The following is an 18752-nucleotide window of genomic DNA, read 5'->3' as shown; positions in this document are numbered from 1 at the left end:
ATATATATATATATATATATATATATAAATATATATATATATATATATTTATATATATATATATATATATATATATATATATATATATATATATATATATATATATATATAAATATATATATATATATATTTATATATATATTATATATATATATATAAATATATATATATATATATTTATATACATATATATATATATATATATATATATATATATATATATATATATATATATATATATATATATATATAACATATATATGTTATATATATGGTCAAGTGATGGTCGTGATGGTCAAGTGGATTAAGGCGTCTTGTACATACCAGTTGCGTTGCTTCTGGGAGTATGGGTTCGAGTCACTTCTGGGGTGTGAGTTTTCAGTTGCATATTGTCCTGGGGACCATTCAGGCTTGTCCGCATTTGTGTTCCTCACGTGTGCCCCAAAGAATGAGGTGATTTGGTAAAATGCTATGCCCAAGATTACTTTCCGAGTGCCGGCGGTGGGGTGGTTCAAATAGCCTCGGCTATCACCTCATTATGTCCGGTCGTGATGGTCAAGTGGATTAAGGCGTCTTGTACATACCAGTTGCGTTGCTTCTGGGAGTATGGGTTCGAGTCACTTCTGGGGTGTGAGTTTTCAGTTGCATATTGTCCTGGGGACCATTCAGGCTTGTTCGCATATATATATATATATATATATATATATATATATATATATATATATATATATATATATATATATATATATATATATAGCCAACATCACAGACGAAAAGGCCCTTATCAAGCTAGATTTAAAAAATCCCTTCAATTTGGTGCAGAGGGATGCTGTACTCCGTGCGGTTCATAGTCATTTCCCTTCCCTCTACCCTTTTGTACATTCATGCTACAGTATGGATCTAAAGTTACTTTTTGGCGAACATGAAATTGACTCGCGAGAAGGCATCCAACAGGGTGACCCCTTTACTCCTCTCATTTTCTGCTAAGTCATCAAACAAGTCCCAGAGGTCCTGTCCAGCGAGCTTAACATCTGGTTCTTGGATGATGGTACCCTAGCTGGTTCCCAAGATTCCCTCCTGGAGGACATCAGAAAAATCCAGGAGCAAGGTGCAGTTTTAGGCCTCACCCTGAACCCTTCTAAATGTGAAATAATATGTTTCAACCAGAGCATCGTAAAGAGAATAGAGGGTCTTCTGCCAAATATCCACAAAACTAAACCTGAAGACAGCAAACTCCTAGGAGCTCCCCTGGGGTTGAAAACCACCGATGAGGTCCTTGATAAGAAAATCACCGACCTTAAGAGGATGGCTGGGAGGATTGAGGATATTGATGCTCATGAAGCACTCTACCTCATCACCAGATGTCTGTCCCTCCCCAGGTTAACCTACTTTCTGAGGTGTTCACCATCTTACAGTAGCCAAAAACTAGGTGAGTATGACCGGTTACTGAAATCAATGCTAGAAAAAGCCCTTAACCTCTCTCTTGATGACCTACAGTGGAAACAAGACTCTCTTCCCGTAAGACTTGGGGGCCTCCGAGTTCGAACAGCAACGCAAATCGCTGTTCCAGCCGTCCTGTCCTCCTTATCGGCATCCGACGACCTTGTGAAGGAAATTCTACCTGCCCACTTACATCAGCTGGCAGGTGTACATGATCCCAATTTTACACGTTGTGCCACAGAGTGGGCCTCTCGTGCAGGCCCATCACCTCAACCACCATCCCCGAAAGCCCACAAGCAATTCAGCTGCGATGGCCCCATTGTAGATCAAGTTGCTGCAGAGTGACTGGGTGCTGCAACAACACAACACGACATTGCTCGCCTCACAGCAGTAGCAGCCCCACATGAGCGGGATTTCCTGTTAGCAACCCCAATGTCGGCAACTGGCACGCGTCTCACACCACACACCCTCCGAATTGCTGTGGCCCTCTGCCTTGCTGCCCCAATCCACACCAGATATAGGTGTATTTGCGGCGAGGTGGTGGCTGACAGGTACGGCCACTATGGCCTACTCTGCCAAAGCACAGGGGGATGGCACTCGAGGCACAGTGAAGTTAACGACATCATCAAGAGGAGCCTCACCACAGCTGGATGCCCAGCTGAAAGAGAGCCCCAGTACCTAACGCTCTGTAACTCTGATGCTCTTATTGGTCTCCCGGATGGTATCACAGTGAACCCCTGGAAGAATGGCAAGCAGTTGGTATGAGACTACACATGCGTATCAACCCTGGCTAACACCTACATTAACCTCAGTGTTGCACAACCAGGTGGCGCTGCCACCCACAGGGAAGCAGCCAAATCCCGTAAGTACAGAAAACTGGATCACCACTACAATTTTGTCCCCATTGCTTCTGAGACACTCAGCGCCTGGGGTAAAAGTGCTACCAGTTTTTTGAAGGAACTGGGTTCTAGGCTCATTGAAACAACAAGGGACCCTAGAGCTGCCAGCTTTCTTTTCCAGTGCCTCAGCATGGCAATACAGAGGTGAAATGCGCACTGCATTCAGGGTTCCTGCCCACCATCTGAGGAGCTGGAGGAACTCGACAACCTATGATAACCATCTTTGTTCCCTATATGTAACTCCTTTTTTGTAACAAAGTTCAAATAAAACAAATATATATGTGTACATACAAAAGAATGGGGGAGGTAGGAGAAGATAATATTAGTGTTCAGTGAGAAACCACAAGGTCTCCTCTGAATGCTTTTTATTTTCTTCTCCGAGGCTATGGGTCCCCGCATTGGCACCAGAGGTGGTACCCTCACAAACTTATATATATATATATATATATATATATATATATATATATATATATATATATATATATATATATATATATATATATATATATATATATATACAGTCCTCCCAATGGCTGGTGTCAATGCCTATCACATTTAAAAAAAAAAGATGACTGCGTAGCTGTTGTGTCCTGTGGCAAAGTAAGGCAAAACAAGCAAAACAAATAGTATGAACAATGAAACTTTAATTAAATTGAAAACAAATTATGAATAAGACAATTCCTTGGCTATGTACAGTGCAAACTAACAAGGTTATAAAATCAAAAAATAACATAAAATAAAATAGTGGTGATGTTACTCTAAAATGGATAAAGACAAAAATGAAATTAACAGGTGCTGAGAATAAAGCGCTGGCTGAGAACATCCACTAATACACAGCGCGTATACCAGATGGTTGTTTCAGCTTGAAAGCACAGGATATTCTAACTCCAATGGCTGGTGCAGGCCCAGACATCGGCTAGGTAGATGGCGCTGAGGTGCAGTGATGCGGACGTCGATTCACCAATCAGAAGCGGGCAGGCTGGAATTGGTAGTTTGGTGATCGGCGACGATGGAGGGGGGAGGTGGAGAGCGGGTGTCTGATACGTTTGCGCCTGGCAAAACGTATTTGACTAAATATGTACTACACTTGCTTGTAGTATCTAGATGTTGTAGATGTACTGAAGTAACATGATGATAGGAAAGAGCAGGCCAAATCTCTCTTGAAGGAGATTATCGTAACAGCTCTCCCCCGAAGCCTGCTCTTACAGGTTAGGTTACTTCAGTAGCTGGTGTAGAGATAGGAGTAGCTGTCTCTACCTCGTAGACTCTGGAGAGGGCGTCGGCTACGATGTTGTCCGAACCTTTGATGTAGAAGATTTCCAGATTAAAATTCTGCAAGTACAGAGCCCAGCATAGAAGACGTTGATTGCTGAATTGGGCCTGTTGTAGGAACCGCAGGGGATTATGGTCCGAGTAGATGGTAATTGACCGATTCCCCTGTAGGTAAGGTTTGAAATGTTGCAGATTCAGGACGATGGAGAGGAGTTCCTCTTCGATAGTGATGTAGTTCTTCTGGTAAGGCTTCAGCTTGTAGCTGTAGTAGCTAACAGAAAGAACCTCCTCACCTCGTTGTTGCCTCAGGACGCCCCCGATCCTGGTACCACTGGCGTCGACATTAATGATGAAGGACTTCGTGATATCTGGAGAGGCGAGAATAGGATCAGAACATAGCAGAGGAGCATTATTACTGTCCTGTAAATAGGTAGGAAGATCATTAAGGAATTCCGAGTTGGAAGGCACTGACTCTCCCCGAAATGCCCGAAACGCTTTGCGTAATAGTGGCTTTAGGCATTGTATGTACTAGCTCTACCTATAAGTCAAACAATCCTTGTAAATATTTATTGTATGTATGTACCTTACCTAAATAAAATTGTATTGTATTGTATTGTACTTAGAGTCAGAGCTTTCCAGATGAGAAGCAGGGAAGGTCTCACTGTGGAGGTATGGATCTTTGAAAGTGGAGAGTGACATTAGCACAGTGGGGGGAATACCTTTATACTGCTTCAGGAGGTTGACGTGGCACAACTGGGTCCTCCGCCGCCTATCTGGAGTCTCAAGAACGTAGTTGTGGTTGTTTCTGCACTCCTTGATGCGGTAGGGTCCTGAAAACTTATTTTGCAATGGAGAACCTGGGATAGGAAAATATGCCAACACGAAGTCTCCTGGTTTAAATTTCATGATTTTGCTGCGTTGGTCAAAATGAGTCTTCATCCTCTCTTGAGCTTTCAATAGATTGTCATTAGCAAATTTACGTTCTCTCTCTAGAATGTGCTTTAAGTTTTGAAGAAACTGGGGCACATTCTGAGGGTCACTGAAGGTGGCATTACGTAGAGTCTTTAAAAGCTTTGAGAGGAGTACGGCACTTACGTCCGTAGAGCATCTCATAAGGAGATACTCCTAGAGACTCATTTGGGAGACTTCTGAAAATACACATAATGATGTCAAGCTGTGTATCCCGGTCTTTCATGGTTTCATTGCAAAATTTCTTTAGGAGTGCTTTAATATTCTGATGACTACGCTCAAGAGAACCCTGTGAAGCAGGATGATAGGGGCTGGACAATACCTGAGTGATGTTGAACTCTTCCAGTGTCTTCTTGAAGAGATCACTGGTGAAGTTGGTGCCAGTCACTTTGAACCTCCCGTGGAAATGCGTATTGGGTAAAGATCTTCAATAGTTGTTTCACCACAGTAGCAGCCGTAATGTTCTTTACAGGAATTGCTATGGGGAACCTGGTGGTTGGACACAGGATGGTTAGTATATAAGCGTTGCCAGAACTGGTCCGGGGTAAAGGACCAACACACTCTATGATGAGTCTGTGGAAAGGTTCCGCAGGCACCAGGATGAGAATTAGAGGAGCTTTGGGAATCGGGATGTTAGGTTTCCCTGCCAACTGACATATATGACACTGTTGCACCGTAACAGCCTGGTGGACCAAACTCTCACAAGTCGAGCCTGGCCTCGGGCCGGGCTTGGGGAGTAGAAGAACTCCCAGAACCCCATCAACCAGGTAACCAGGTAACTTTTGCCGTCTTTAACCATACCTGGCCAGTAGTAGTCTTGTCCGATTCCGTGATAGGTTTTGTTAAAACCATAGTGAGAAAGTGCTCCGTAGGCCAAGAGTAGAATATCGGGCCGTAGGCTGGTGGGAACCACTAGTTGTTCGACATTTGCCCAATCGTCATCCTCCGTCAGCTTACTGGGTCTGTACCAGCGGTAGAGCAACTGATTCTCTAGGAAGAACCCAGGAACTGTCAGGTTGAGTCTCAGCCTGGTAGAATAATGATGTTAATGAAGGATCCTCCCTCTGTAACTTACAGAACTCCAACATAGTATGATTCGGTGGTAGGTTCTGAGGGTCTTTAGGGACAGCAGTTGCAATAGTGTCAGCTGGTTGCGGGCGTGCAGCTTGTGCACGGGTGGTCACCAAAACCGGAGGAGAAACTTCATCACTTTCTTGGACCTCTGTTGGAACATACTTTAAGATGGAGTTGTCCACTACAGAGTCACACACCTGGGGTTTGTCCATGATGATCAGGTTGGACGGTTGCAGATCTTCGGCCAAGTCATTGCCCCGGAGAAGTTGCACTCCAGACATGGGAAAAGGCTTTTCCCTGATGGCAACTTGGACTTCACCGGTCACGAAAGGACAATCCAGGTGGACTCTGGCGAGTGGATACAGAGTGGTAGCAGTGACGTCAGTGATAAGGACGGTTTCCCCGGTGTAGGTGATGTTAGGCACAGCCGATTTCAATATTATTGACTGAAGAGCCGCTGTGTCCCTCAAGATCATCAATTTGAAACGTCCCTCCGAATCTGTACTGTTGGCAGAGACAGTTCCAGGATACAGGTGTTTGCTGAAAAGAGAAAGATCATTAACAGGAACACCAACATTCATCACAGGCTTACCGGACTTAGGAGGAGTCGGTTTGGGTTTAGGAGTTTCACTATAGCCTTTGTATTAAGATTTTCAACATTTATCTATGGTATGTCCATAGAGCTTGCAATACTTACAATACAATTGAGAGCTCGCTTGATCGGTACTCACTTTGTCATAACTATACCAAGACTTCTTACTGGAAGGTGGGTCAGGTGTTAGCCGGTGTATGAGGCTGTAGGTGTCAGCCGACTTCGCACATCTGATGTAGTCGGTTTCTTCTTTGTCTGCTAAATATAAACGGATGGAGGGGGGAGCACGTCTAAAGAATTCCTCAACTAGAATGAGATTGACGAGTTCTGAAAATGTAGAGACATGTGCTGCTTCCAGCCATTTCATGAAATATCTTTTCTTTGTATTGGCAAATTCTAAAAAGGTAGTGGTACTTGCCTTTAGATAATCACGGAATTTTCGTCTGTAGCTTTCGGTGGAGAGAAGGTAGGCGTCTAAAGCTGCTTCAGGGTCTGGTAGTCATTCTCAGTCGCTAAGGTACTGAGAGTAACCGCAGCTCTACCTGTGATATGCACTCTGAGAAGGGTAGACCATTGATCTTCAGGCCAGCTAAGTTTTTTAGCTAGGGTATCAAAAGTGGTAAAAAACACGTCTATCTCTGTCTCAACGAATGGTGGCATTAACTTACTTGCATAGGAGACATTGAAGCTTGCTGGGTGACTAGAGGTAGCTTGTTGGCGCTGAGTGTGGTGTGTAGTTTCCAAGGTGAGTTCTTGTTGACGACATGCTAAAGCCATATCAGCTTGCTTCTTATCGTGCTCACGTTGCATCTCCAGGTGACGTTTTCTTGTTTCAAGCTGTACCCGCTCACGCTCTTGGTGTAGGGCCGCCTCTTCTTTCTTTAGGGCCATCTCGCGTTCCTTTAGGGCCACCTCGCGTTCCTGTTCTTCCTTCCTTAGGTCAGCCTCTCGTTCTCTTCGTTGTAGAGCTTCTTTCTCATATGCAGCTTGTTCTTGCAGTTGGTCACGCTTTAGGGCAGCCTCTCGTTCCTGTATCTGGAGAGCTTCTTTTTGTTGTTCCCGCTCCATGTTCGCTAGTTCGAGCTTCAACTTCATAGCTGCCAGAGCATGTTTATCTGCAATAGAATAGTTTTCGTGGGCATCAGAGTCTATAATTTCTTCATCTAAGAGGTAATCCAAGATAATATTGTGCAAGTCATTTTTGTTGGCTCCAGGGGGAGCATCTAGTTGATACTCGTGTGCAAGAGTTTATAATTCGGTCCTCTTGGCACGAATTAAGTTCCCTACTTCACTTGCTGGATCACTACGAAATGCTGAGAGACGAAACATTTTGAAATAGCAAATAAGTGTACAACGAATATACTTGTGATATTGTCAGTGTCAGTAACAGGATGACGTGGCAACTGGCAACTATCCTGTGGAAATTTAATCGTTGACAATTAACGTTAATATTAGTATGGTAAATGATTAGTCAATCAAAATCGCAGGAAATCTTGTACCCGGTACTCAATGTAAGAGAATAAGGGTAAGAAAATCCTACTAAATGAAACCGATAGTTTCTAAAACAAATGAAACTTGTAATTGTTTCAAAAGTGAAAGGGTAGTCCAAGTAGGGATGTAGGGATACCTTGCCGAGTCTCTATAGGACAGAAGCAAGGGTTTTCCTACTTAATTATATGATACTTACAGAATTAGCGTTCCTTGTGCTCTGAAAAAAGAAAGCTAATTCCCTACCTGAGTAAATATCATCATCTCTGACCGACGTATAGGGGTGCGAGTGTCAACTGGTGACGAAAACTGCTGTTGAGGTCCCAACTCAACAGCGTAGTCCGTGCTAGAGGAACTATGGCCCTCTGTATTCTCCTGTGGTCGGATTGCAGAAGATAGGGTGCTTTGGCCCGAAGACAAATCAAAGTACCAGTGTACCAAAATGATGATCTGCCGTAATTTGAGAAATATCCTAGGGACAAAAAAGGTGGAATACATGAGTATTCACTGAGGGAGGGATGACCAATTATGAGAATGACTGAGGCCTCCAGTCACCACGTAATCCACAGTTATCCAACACTCACAATATGCTACCCTCAGAATGCACAAAATACACAGCACCATATAACTATTAAAAGTAATGAAAATACAAAAAAAGCAACTGTATCAAAGCCAAGTACACTTACCACAAATTGATGTTTTAGTACTAGTACCTGAGTGAGGCTCCTAGGACAGGCCCCCATTAAATGTGAGTGAAAAAAAAGAGGTGTAGGTGTTCGGCAGTCCTCCCAATGGCTGGTGTCAATGCCTATCACATTTAAAAAAAAAAAAAAGAGATGACTTCGTAGCTGTTGTGTCCTGTGGCAGAGTAAGGCAAAACAAATAATATGAACAATGAAACTTTAATTAAATTGAAAACAAATTATGAATAAGACAATTCCTTGGCTATGTACAGTGCAAACTAACAAGGTTATAAAATAAAAAAATAACATAAAATAAAATAGTGGTGACGTTACTCTAAAATGGATAAAGACAAAAATGAAATTAACAGGTGCTGAGAATAAAGCACTGGCTGAGAACATCCACTAATACACAGAGCGTATACCAGATGGTTGTTTCAGCTTGAAAGCACAGGATATTCTAACTCCAATGGCTGGTGCAGGCCCAGACATCGGCTAGGTAGATGGTGCAGAGGTGCAGTGATGCGGACGTCGATTCACCAATCAGAAGAGGGCAGGCTAGAAATAGTACTTTGGTGATCGGCGACCATGGTGGGGGGGGGGGGAGGGAGGTGGAGAGCGAGTGTCTGATACGTTTGTGCCTGGCAAAACGTATTTGACTAAATATGTATTGCACTTGCTTGTAGTATCTAGATGTTGTAGATATACAGAAGTAACATGATGATAGGAAAGAGCAGGCCAAATCTCTCTTGAAGGAGATTATCGTAACAATATATATATATATATATATATATATATATATATATATATATATATATATATATATATATATATATATATATATATATATATATATTGTGACGGAGTTCCCCCCCTTATAATTCTCCCAAGCCTGCAGTAAGAGTCATGTCTACTTTTCCCAAGCGTTCTCTACGTTGCAGGCTACAATTTGATATATGGGAAAGAGTGAAGTGTTCTCGGAGAGCCGAGAAATTTGTGAGATAGTAATATTTTGGCCTGTGGTATAGGCCCTTTAGGGAGCCAAGATGGCGCTTGCCTCCCTGATTTCCCGCCAAAACCGTGTGACGTCAGTGGCACCGGATTGGTCACCGACAGCAATGTGGCACCGGGAGCCAATGAAAACCTCCCGTGGCGAAAGTGACGTCACGAAGGAAGGGGGTCCGGCCAGCGAGCCGAGCTGGCGCCAGGAGTCAGACACGACACGTCAAAGAGGTCGGACGTGCGACGATTGGTCCTGTCAGTTGGACAGTTGTTTCCCGCTCCCGTGGATTTACGCGTCACCTGAAGTCCGCCAGTACTCTGAGAAGTCTTCCCTAGTTCATGTGTTGAACCAGAAGAGGGAATTGACGGTTATTTGAGCAACAAGTGCTCCAGTCAGGTACTGTGCAAGAAGCAGTGAAGCCGTGCAGTGACGTATGTGACGTCTGTGGCAGTTCACCAGTTCGTGACAGGCGGCAGCCGTTGCTGGGAGAAGACGACGGCCAGGAGACCGACTCCAACCCTTCAAGAAGTCAAGAAGGAGGACGGACCTGCAGTGAAGAGGCACGGAGACGACGCGCTAAACGGTGGGACGACGAGAGGCTCTGGTAGGACACGACGACGTGTCGTGTGGGGGCGTTCCCGACACGAGGACCAGGAGCTACATCTCGACTCTCATCGGAGGATAGGGTGAAGTAGGTATTTCTAGTTCCCTCCCCATTCCCCTTTAGTTAGCTATATTATTCGGCTATATTATCTAGCCTGAGGATTTTATATGTCGTGAGCAAGTCTCACCCATGTCACGGTAAAGCACCAGTGTGCTAGACAGTACTATCAAGAGTACTTGTAATATTCATGTTGATTATTGGTGTGTACAGGCACCAGGAACAAGTGATAAATTTACTGTGTTGTGTATATCTTTCTATAGATTTTGATATGAACATATAGTGGTAAATTATATATAATATTATGCCAGTATTTGGAAGTTAGGCTGTGTGCCCAGAAACCATTTATTTTCCATGTATTGATATTTGATGTATCTACATTATATATGCTATGTTCATGCAGTGATTAGTCATTTGTGAGTACAGTGAATTATTGTGTTATCGCCCACGAGAGAAAGTACTGAAAACTCCAGTGTTAATAGTTCATAATATATTGTTGAGTGAAGAACAATGTAAAGCCATTACAGTGAGTCATTGTAGCATTGATTGTAGAAAAGACTGTTTGAGCCTGAGTACAGTGTAACTAAGTAATACGGTCTATTTGTGCCAATATCGAGTGTGCGAGTTTCTAGTAATATTGGAGAATTTAAAGAAACAGCGCGCGTGAATCTAGAAAACAAGCAAAGCTTTCGCGCGGGGGCTAGGTGATCAGCTGTTCTTGACACTTGATGAGGAGGGGAGGTGTTGCCACCTAGTGAGTGCATACTTACCGTGGGAATTACCGGCCGCTGCCAGGATCAGTTGATTTATACATCATTGTTTGGCCTCGTGATATCTTTCATGCATTTTAAGTAAAATACAAAACTATCTTTGTGTTTATATCATCCCCTCCATTGATCTTGTGGCTATATTATACTGGTAAGCATAGAGTGATAACAATAAGTACCTGCCTGATTCCTGATCTTTTGAGTGTGACCTTGCCAAGGCTACCACTAATTCCACCAGTCCACTGATGGTGTTACTGGCCACCTAAAACACCAGTTGGCGACCTTGTGGTTAACCGTAGAGCCCTATTGTTGGGGAGGGCACATGACAGTCAAGTGAACGAGTCGTGTTCCCACTCTTTCTTAATCAGAGGCCGTTGAGATTGACTGGGAGACTCTCCTGGCGTGCAGTGGCGCCATGAGGATCGAGTGAAGACCCGCAGGGCTATGGTGAGCGACCTCGAGCATAACAATTGCTCACCCCGGAGTAAGGGTAGAGAAGAGGTGAATCCCCAACAATATATATATATTATATATATATTATATATATATTATATATATATTATATATATATAATACATATATATTATAAAATTATGTGTTAATTGGTTGTTGATTGTTGGTTTGACATTTTGATGTGTAGGGCCTCGCTGATGTCGAGTCTCCTATTGTAGTTGTATCTGTCGATAATTTCTTTGTTGCCTGGTGCTTGAATATTAACAAGCAACACAAAAAAAGAGCCTTAAGGGAGACCAACGTCGTCTGTGCATTCACACCCCCACTTGTGGACTGTCAGCTCAAACGATCTCAGTATATAGGCAAGACAACAAAATCTCTCTCTAGGCAATTAGCAATGCACAAACAACAGGGCTCCATTAAGGAACATGTAATCTCCACACACAACCAGATCATCACCAGAGACATCTTGACAATCAACACTGAAATAATCGACAGATATAACGACAGCAGGAGATTGGACATCAGCGAGGCACTATATATTAAGAACTCCAGTTCAGCAATCAACAACCAGCTAACACATATTTACATTCTACCCCCTTCAAGATTCATAGCCAACGCAAACACAGCATTCAATGACTCTACTAATACCACCTGATCCATTTATTCATGGTTCCCCTTGATCCATTCATTCATGGTTCCCCTTGATCCATTTATTCATTCATATATGCATTAATACCCCCTCTTGTTATGGCATTCATCCACCACCTCACCCAAAGAGTATATAATCCGATGTTAAACACGGTAAAACCAAGTTACAGCCTGCTCCTGTACTAGTAAGTCCACTACGAGCTCACCATAGCCCGTGCTACTTGGAACTTTTTGCTCTCAGTAGTTGAATCTTAAACAACAACACGGTAAAACTGCCTTTGAAAATGTAATGTGTACCTTGAGAAATGCATCCCCCTGGCGTCATACTATAATAAAGTGTAGGAATGGACTTCGGAGAGTTAATTTTTCAACTTCCCTCGACAGTGAAAAAAACGAAATATTGAGAAGATTCGTGTTAGAATCTTTAATCTTACCCATTCGGTTATATTAAAAAACACACGTTTGCAAGAAGGATTGCTACCAAAATACACTAATATATACATATAAACATATTTCTTCCCTAGTAGCCAGAATGCACTTCTCGGCTTATTATGCAAGGCCCCATTTGTCTAATAGGCCGAGGGATTTTTTTTCAAAAAAATCAAATAATTGTTTCCAATTGGTATATTTGAATTATTATTATTATATTATATTAAGAAGATATTGACTTAGTTATGTAAGTTTAGATTAGTTTAAGATAGGTTAGGTTAGGTAGGGTAGGTTAGGTTTGGTCATATATTTACGTTAGTTTTAACTCAAATTAATAAAAATGAATTCATACATAATGAAATGAATTGCTTTATCATTTCATAAGAAAAAAATGTGAAAATATATATAAATTCAGGAAAACTTGGCTTATTATTTCATCTCCTGCATAACAGTGGAAGTGCCTTTCCACTCACCTCCCCTGTCTTCATACTGGAAGTACACCTCTATGACGACCACGATGAGTCCTCAGACGTTCCACACGCTCCACCACTCCATAACCCCCAGGTCCTGGTATGGCTCCCAGGCAGGCAGAGGTGCCTCTGCTAACTGGTAGTTTGTCTTCGCAAACAGGCAGTTAGCCCGCCTTCAACTATCAGTTGTAAAGCTTCTACACAAAGATGTTGCCAGCCGTAAACTAGTAGTTTGCTACCAGAGATTGTTACCAACTTGCGTTGACACCGGCGATGATGTCGTCACCTCCGGGCTAGAGGGCACCGCCACCCTAGGGAGACAGCCTCTCTCTCTTAGTGCTCTTGGGTCACCTTAGCCTCCTGCAACGTCTTCTGACCTCAGCCTACGGCGTGTGCTGAGTCTTTACCACTGCAACATGTATGAATGCTGCACTGGTATTGTGAATGTCTTCAGCACACAACTATTTACTCATTTATTATTTTAATAGTATTTTTTGCACAGCTAATTCTTGTTATAATTTTCATACTATTTTGTTCACTTTTGCAATATATGATAGCCAAGCGTTCTCAGGTGCCATTTTTGTTCATTAATACTTCAGTAAATTGTTTTAATTAATTATTTATTTGTTTTTTTTTTGTTTCTACCTGCGATTTATACACTGCAAGGGACAAAGCAACATTTTTTTTATCTTGTGTCATGCAGGTCAGCGTTCAATCCCCGACCGTCCAAGTGGTTGGACACATTCCTGCCTCCCATCCCATCCCAAATCCTAATCCTGACCCCTTTCAAGTGCTATATAGTTGTAATGGCTTGGCGCTTTCCCCCCTGATAGTTCCTTCCTTCCTTCCTGTAACTGCTGCTCCACTCTCTCCCTTTGTGTAGTTGTCTCTGCGTTCAACTGTGTCATTTACTGTATACAAACACAATCTGCAACACCTACTCTGTCCAATCCTCTTTCATTACTTTATCACAGAATTCCAGAGGTTCGCTAGGTATTATTTCCTTTCCCGAAATCATGTTGGTGTTTCTTTACATATTTATTGGTGATACTGGTCTGTGTCGTTAAATGTCAACCTATCGCCTTTCTTCAATGTTGGCATCATATTTACCTTTTTCCAGCAACTGGGAAAGTCTTCCTTAGTAACCAAATCATCGAAGATCAGAGCTAGCCAGAGGTATATCGAGGGCTCGTGCGGCTTCTTCTAACATGCATATTATATATATATATATATATATATATATATATATATATATATATATATATATATATATATATATATATATATATATATATATATATATATATATATATATATATATATATATATATATAATATTATTCATGTTATATAATATGCATGCATGCTAGTTGTCATTATTAGTCTAATTAGTTACAATAGTTGTCAGTCTCTCGTCTAGAGTTATCTCCTCTACTAGCACTAGGAGTACACACACACACACACACACACACACACACACACACACACACACACACACACACACACACACACACACACACACACACACACACACACACACACACACACACACACACACACACCGTGAAAACTGGTATTTTGTTCATAACAAATTACCTTGTCATTTCCTGCATGTACTCTCCCTCCTGCATAACGTAGTCACTTTGTCTTTCACTGTCATTTTCCATGTTATGGAACCATATGGTAACTTCGAATGTTTGTTTGCTTTGGAAGTAATGCTCATAGTTTTCTGGTACTCTTATGTTAATAAAATTCGTTCCTATGATAATGTGTTCGTTCCTATGTTGCATCTATTCCGGTTCTCCTCTGACCTCTACTTGTTGTCCCACTCCTTCCTGCTTTACATTTGAGCTACCTGGCATTGTCTATTAAACCTCGGGGTTTGTCTATTCTCCCGAATTGCTGGCCTATATTTTTGGGTAACTGTTCTGCCTTTTTACTTCTATGAATCCTCTCCTGGACTCTCTTCACTCTAAATTGTCCCAACCTCTTGGGCTGGACGGTAGAGCGCCGGTCTGGCTTCATGCAGGACGGCGTTCAATCCCCGACCGTCCAAGTGGTTGGGCACCATTCCTTTCCCTCCTCGTCCCATCCCAAATCCTTAACCTGACCCCTTCCCAGTGCTATATTGTCGTAATGACTTGGCGCTTATCCCTGATAGTTCATTCACTTTAAATTCTTCCTCCCACTTGCACATTTCCCAGATATTCTCTTATTTTCATGTGATTCTATTTTTCTGTAGTCTGCCCTCTATTTTTCTCATCCCCCTTAAAATCTGACGACTGCCCTTAGTTCCTTCATGTAGGCAGATCCAGGCAGAGGATCAAGATAGAGGAGGATAGTATGAGGCTACAAGATGACCTAGACAAACTGAAGGAATGGTCCGAATGGCTACTAAAGTACAACCCAAGTATATGTAAGGTAATGAAACTAGGAGGAGGAGGAACTAGGAGGCCAGTCACTGGATACCGAATGGGAGATGAAATACTTCACGAAACGGACAGAGAGAAAAATCTAGGGGTTGATATCACACCAAACCTGTCTCCCGAAGCCCACATCAAAAGAATAACATCGGCGTCGTATGCGAGGCTGGCTAACATCAGAACTGCCTTCAGAAACTTGCGTAAGGAATCCTTCAGAACCTTGTATGTCACATATAAGGCCAATCCTGGAGTATGCTGCCCCAGTATGGAGCCCGTATCTAGTCAAGCACAAGACGAAGCTGGAGAAAATTCAGAGGTATGCCACTAGACTAGTCCCAGAACTAAGAGGCATGAGTTATGAGGACAGACTACTTGAACTGCATCTCACGTCGCTGGAAGACAGAAGAGCTAGGGGAGACATGATCATCACATAAAAAATTCTCAGGGGAATTGACAGGGTAGACAATGATGGATTATTTAACACGGGTGGCACACGCACAAGGGGACACAAGTGGAAACTGAGTGCTCAAATGAGCCACAGGGACATTTGAAAGAACTTTTTCAGTATCAGAGTAGTTCGTAAACGGAATGCACTAGGAAGTGATGTGGTGGAGGCTGACTCCATACACAGCTTCAAGTGTAGATATGATAAGAGCCCAGTAGGCTCAGGAACCTGTACATTAGTTGATTGACGGTCGAGAGGCGGGACCAAAGAGCCAAAGCTCAACTCCCCCGGAAGCACAACTAGGTGAGACACACAATGGTCTCTGGCTCAATGCCTTCCTCATCCTGGGTGAAGATGCGCTCCAGTACGCCCGCACCTCCCTCCCCTCCCCTTGTGAGAGCCTTGACGTGTTGCGTTAACAAGTTCCTTGTTTTTCCCAGCCAGGAGGAGGGGGAGAGGGGTGGGGGTGGGGGTAGTGGAGGGGGAGGAAAGGGCTCCTGATCCCATTTCCATCACCTTACTTGGTATTGAACTCCAGCAGATGGGTTTAGGTCTACAGCTTGTTCAAGTCATCTTGGAGAATCTTACAATTCCCGTCTGTCACAACCTTCATTAGTTTCGCTTCGTCTGCAGACATTAACATAAAAGACTCAACTTCTGCAGTCAAGCAATTTACATGAATGAGGAATGGTATGGGACCCAGCACCGATCCTTGAGGCACCCCGCTTGTTACTCTACGCCAGTCCGACTTCTCGCCCCGCACATACTGTGTGTGTGTGTGTGTGTGTGTGTGTGTGTGTGTGTGTGTGTGTGTGTGTGTGTGTGTGTGTGTGTGTGTGTGTGTGTGTGTGTGTGTGTGTGTGTGTGTACTCACCTACTTGTGTTTGTGGGGGTTGAGCTCTGGCTCTTTGGTCCCGCCTCTAAACCGTCAATCAACAGGTGTACAGGTTCCTCAGCCTATTGGGCTCTATCATATCTACACTTGAAACTGTGTATGGAGTCAACCTCCACCACTTCACTTCCTAATGCATTCCATTTATCAACCACTCGGACACTAAAAACGTTCTTTCTAATATCTCTGTGGCTCATTTGGGCACTCAGTTTCCACCTGTGTCCCTTTGTGCGTGTGCCCCTTGTGTTAAATAGCCTGTCTTTATCTACCCTATCAATTCCCTTCAGAATCTTGATTGTGGTGATCATATCCCCCTAACTCTTCTGTTTTCCAGCGAAGTGAGGTTTAATTCCCGTAGTCTCTCCTCGTAGCTCATACCTCTCAACTCGGGTACTAGTCTGGTAGCAAACCTCTGAACCTTTTCCAGTTTAGTCTTATCCTTGACTAGATATGGACTCCATGCTGGGGCTGCATACTCCAGGATTGGCCTGACATATGTGGTATAGAAAGTTACGAATGATTCTTTACACAAGTTTTTGAATGCCGCGCGTGTGTGTGTGTGTATGTGTGTGTGTGTGTGTGTGTGTGTGTGTGTGTGTGTGTGTGTGTGTGTGTGTGTGTGTGTGTGTGTGTGTGTGTGTGTGTGTGTGTGTGTGTGTGTGTGTGTGTGTGTGTGTGTGTGTGAGTGTGTGGTGTGTGGTGTGGTGTGGTGTGTGTGTGGTGTGGTGCGTGTGTGGTGTGGTGTGTGTGGTGTGGTGTGTGTGTGTGTGTGTGTGTGTGTGTGTGTGTGTGTGTGTGTGTGTGTGTGTGTGTGTGTGTGTGTGTGTGTGTGTGTGTGTGTGTGTGTGTGTGTGTGTGTGTGTGTGTGTGTGTGTGGTGTGGTGTGTGTGTGTGTGTGTGTGTGTGTGTGGTGTGTGTGGTGTGTGTGTGTGTGTGTGTGTGTGTGTGTGTGTGTGTGTGTGTGTGTGTGTGTGTGTGTGTGTGTGTGTGTGTGTGTGTGTGTGTGTGTGTGTGTGTGTGTGTGTGTGTGTGTGTGTGGTGTGGTGTGTGTGTGGTGTGGTGTGTGTGTGTGTGTGGTGTGTGTGGTGTGTGTGGTGTGTGTGTGTGGTGTGTGTGTGTGTGTGTGGTGTGTGTGTGGTGTGTGTGTGTGGTGTGTGTGTGTGGTGTGTGTGTGTGTGTGTGTGTGTGTGTGTGTGTGTGTGTGTGTGTGTGTGTGTGTGTGTGTGTGTGTGTGTGTGTGTGTGTGTGTGTGTGTGTGTGTATGTGGTGTGTGTGTGTGTGTGGTGTGTGTGTGTGTGTGTGTGTACTCACCTAATTGTGCTTGCGGGGGTTGAACTCTGGCTCTTTGGTCCCGCCTCTCAACTGTCAATCAACAGGTGTACAGATTCCTGAGCCTACTGGGCTCTATCATATCTACATTTGAAACTGTGCATGGAGTCAGCCTCCACCACATCACTTCCTAGTGCATTCTATTTACTAACTACTCTGACACTGAAAAAGTTCTTTCTAATGTCTCTGTGGCTTATTTGGGTACTCAGCTTCCACCTGTGTCCCCTTGTTCGCGTCCCTTCAGTGTTGAATAGTTCATCCTTGTTTACCCGGTCGATTCCCCTGAGGAATTTGTAGGTTGTGATCATGTCCCCCCTTACTCTTCTGTCTTCCAGTGTCGTAAGGTGCATTTCCCGCAGCCTTTCCTCATAACTCATGCCTCTTAGTTCTGGGACTAGTCTAGTAGCATACCTTTGGACTTTTTCCAGCTTCGTCTTGTGCTTGACAAGGTACGGGCTCCATGCTGGGGCCGCATACTCCAGGATTGGTCTTATATATGTGGTGTACAAGATTCTGAATGATTCCTTACACAGGTTCCTGAACGCTGTTCTGATGTTAGCCAGCCTCGCATATGCCGCAGACGTTATTCTCTTTATGTGGGCTTCAGGAGACAGGTTTGGTGTGATATCAACTCCTAGATCTTTCTCTCTGTCTGTTTCATTAAGTACTTAATCTCCTATTCTGTATCCTGTGTCTGGCCTCCTGTTTCCACTGCCTAGTTTCATTACTTTGCATTTACTCGGGTTGAACTTCAACAGCCATTTGTTGGACCATTCACTCAGTCTATCCAGGTCATCTTGTAGCCTCCTACTATC

General features: G+C 43.4%; 1 protein-coding gene across 1 annotated transcript; it reads right to left on the bottom strand.

Annotated features, from left to right (window-relative positions):
* Window positions 1–4736: 4736 nt before the first annotated feature.
* LOC138371671 (uncharacterized) lies at window positions 4737–7314 on the bottom strand. The gene is made up of 2 exons (XM_069336672.1): window positions 6915–7314; window positions 4737–4759 (listed from the first exon to the last, which is right to left on the bottom strand). Exons 1-2 carry the CDS (start codon window positions 7312–7314, stop codon window positions 4737–4739), a joined length of 423 nt encoding a protein of 140 aa, XP_069192773.1.
* Between the last annotated feature and the right edge of the window lie 11438 nt (window positions 7315–18752).

Source organism: Procambarus clarkii, chromosome 36 (genome assembly GCF_040958095.1).
Source record: "Procambarus clarkii isolate CNS0578487 chromosome 36, FALCON_Pclarkii_2.0, whole genome shotgun sequence".
NCBI lineage: Eukaryota > Metazoa > Arthropoda > Malacostraca > Decapoda > Cambaridae > Procambarus > Procambarus clarkii.
This window is presented reverse-complemented; position numbering and strand designations above follow the sequence as displayed.

What these genes read in the sequence shown, in the direction of transcription:
- LOC138371671 (XM_069336672.1), bottom strand. Translation starts at nt 7,314, where the DNA reads ATGGAGCGGGAACAACAAAAAGAAGCTCTCCAGATACAGGAACGAGAG. An exon ending in CTTCAATGTCTCCTATGCAA is followed by an intron (nt 4,760 to 6,914) that starts GTAAGTTAATGC and finishes GTGTATTTTCAG; the next exon opens with AAGTCTCCCAAATGAGTCTC.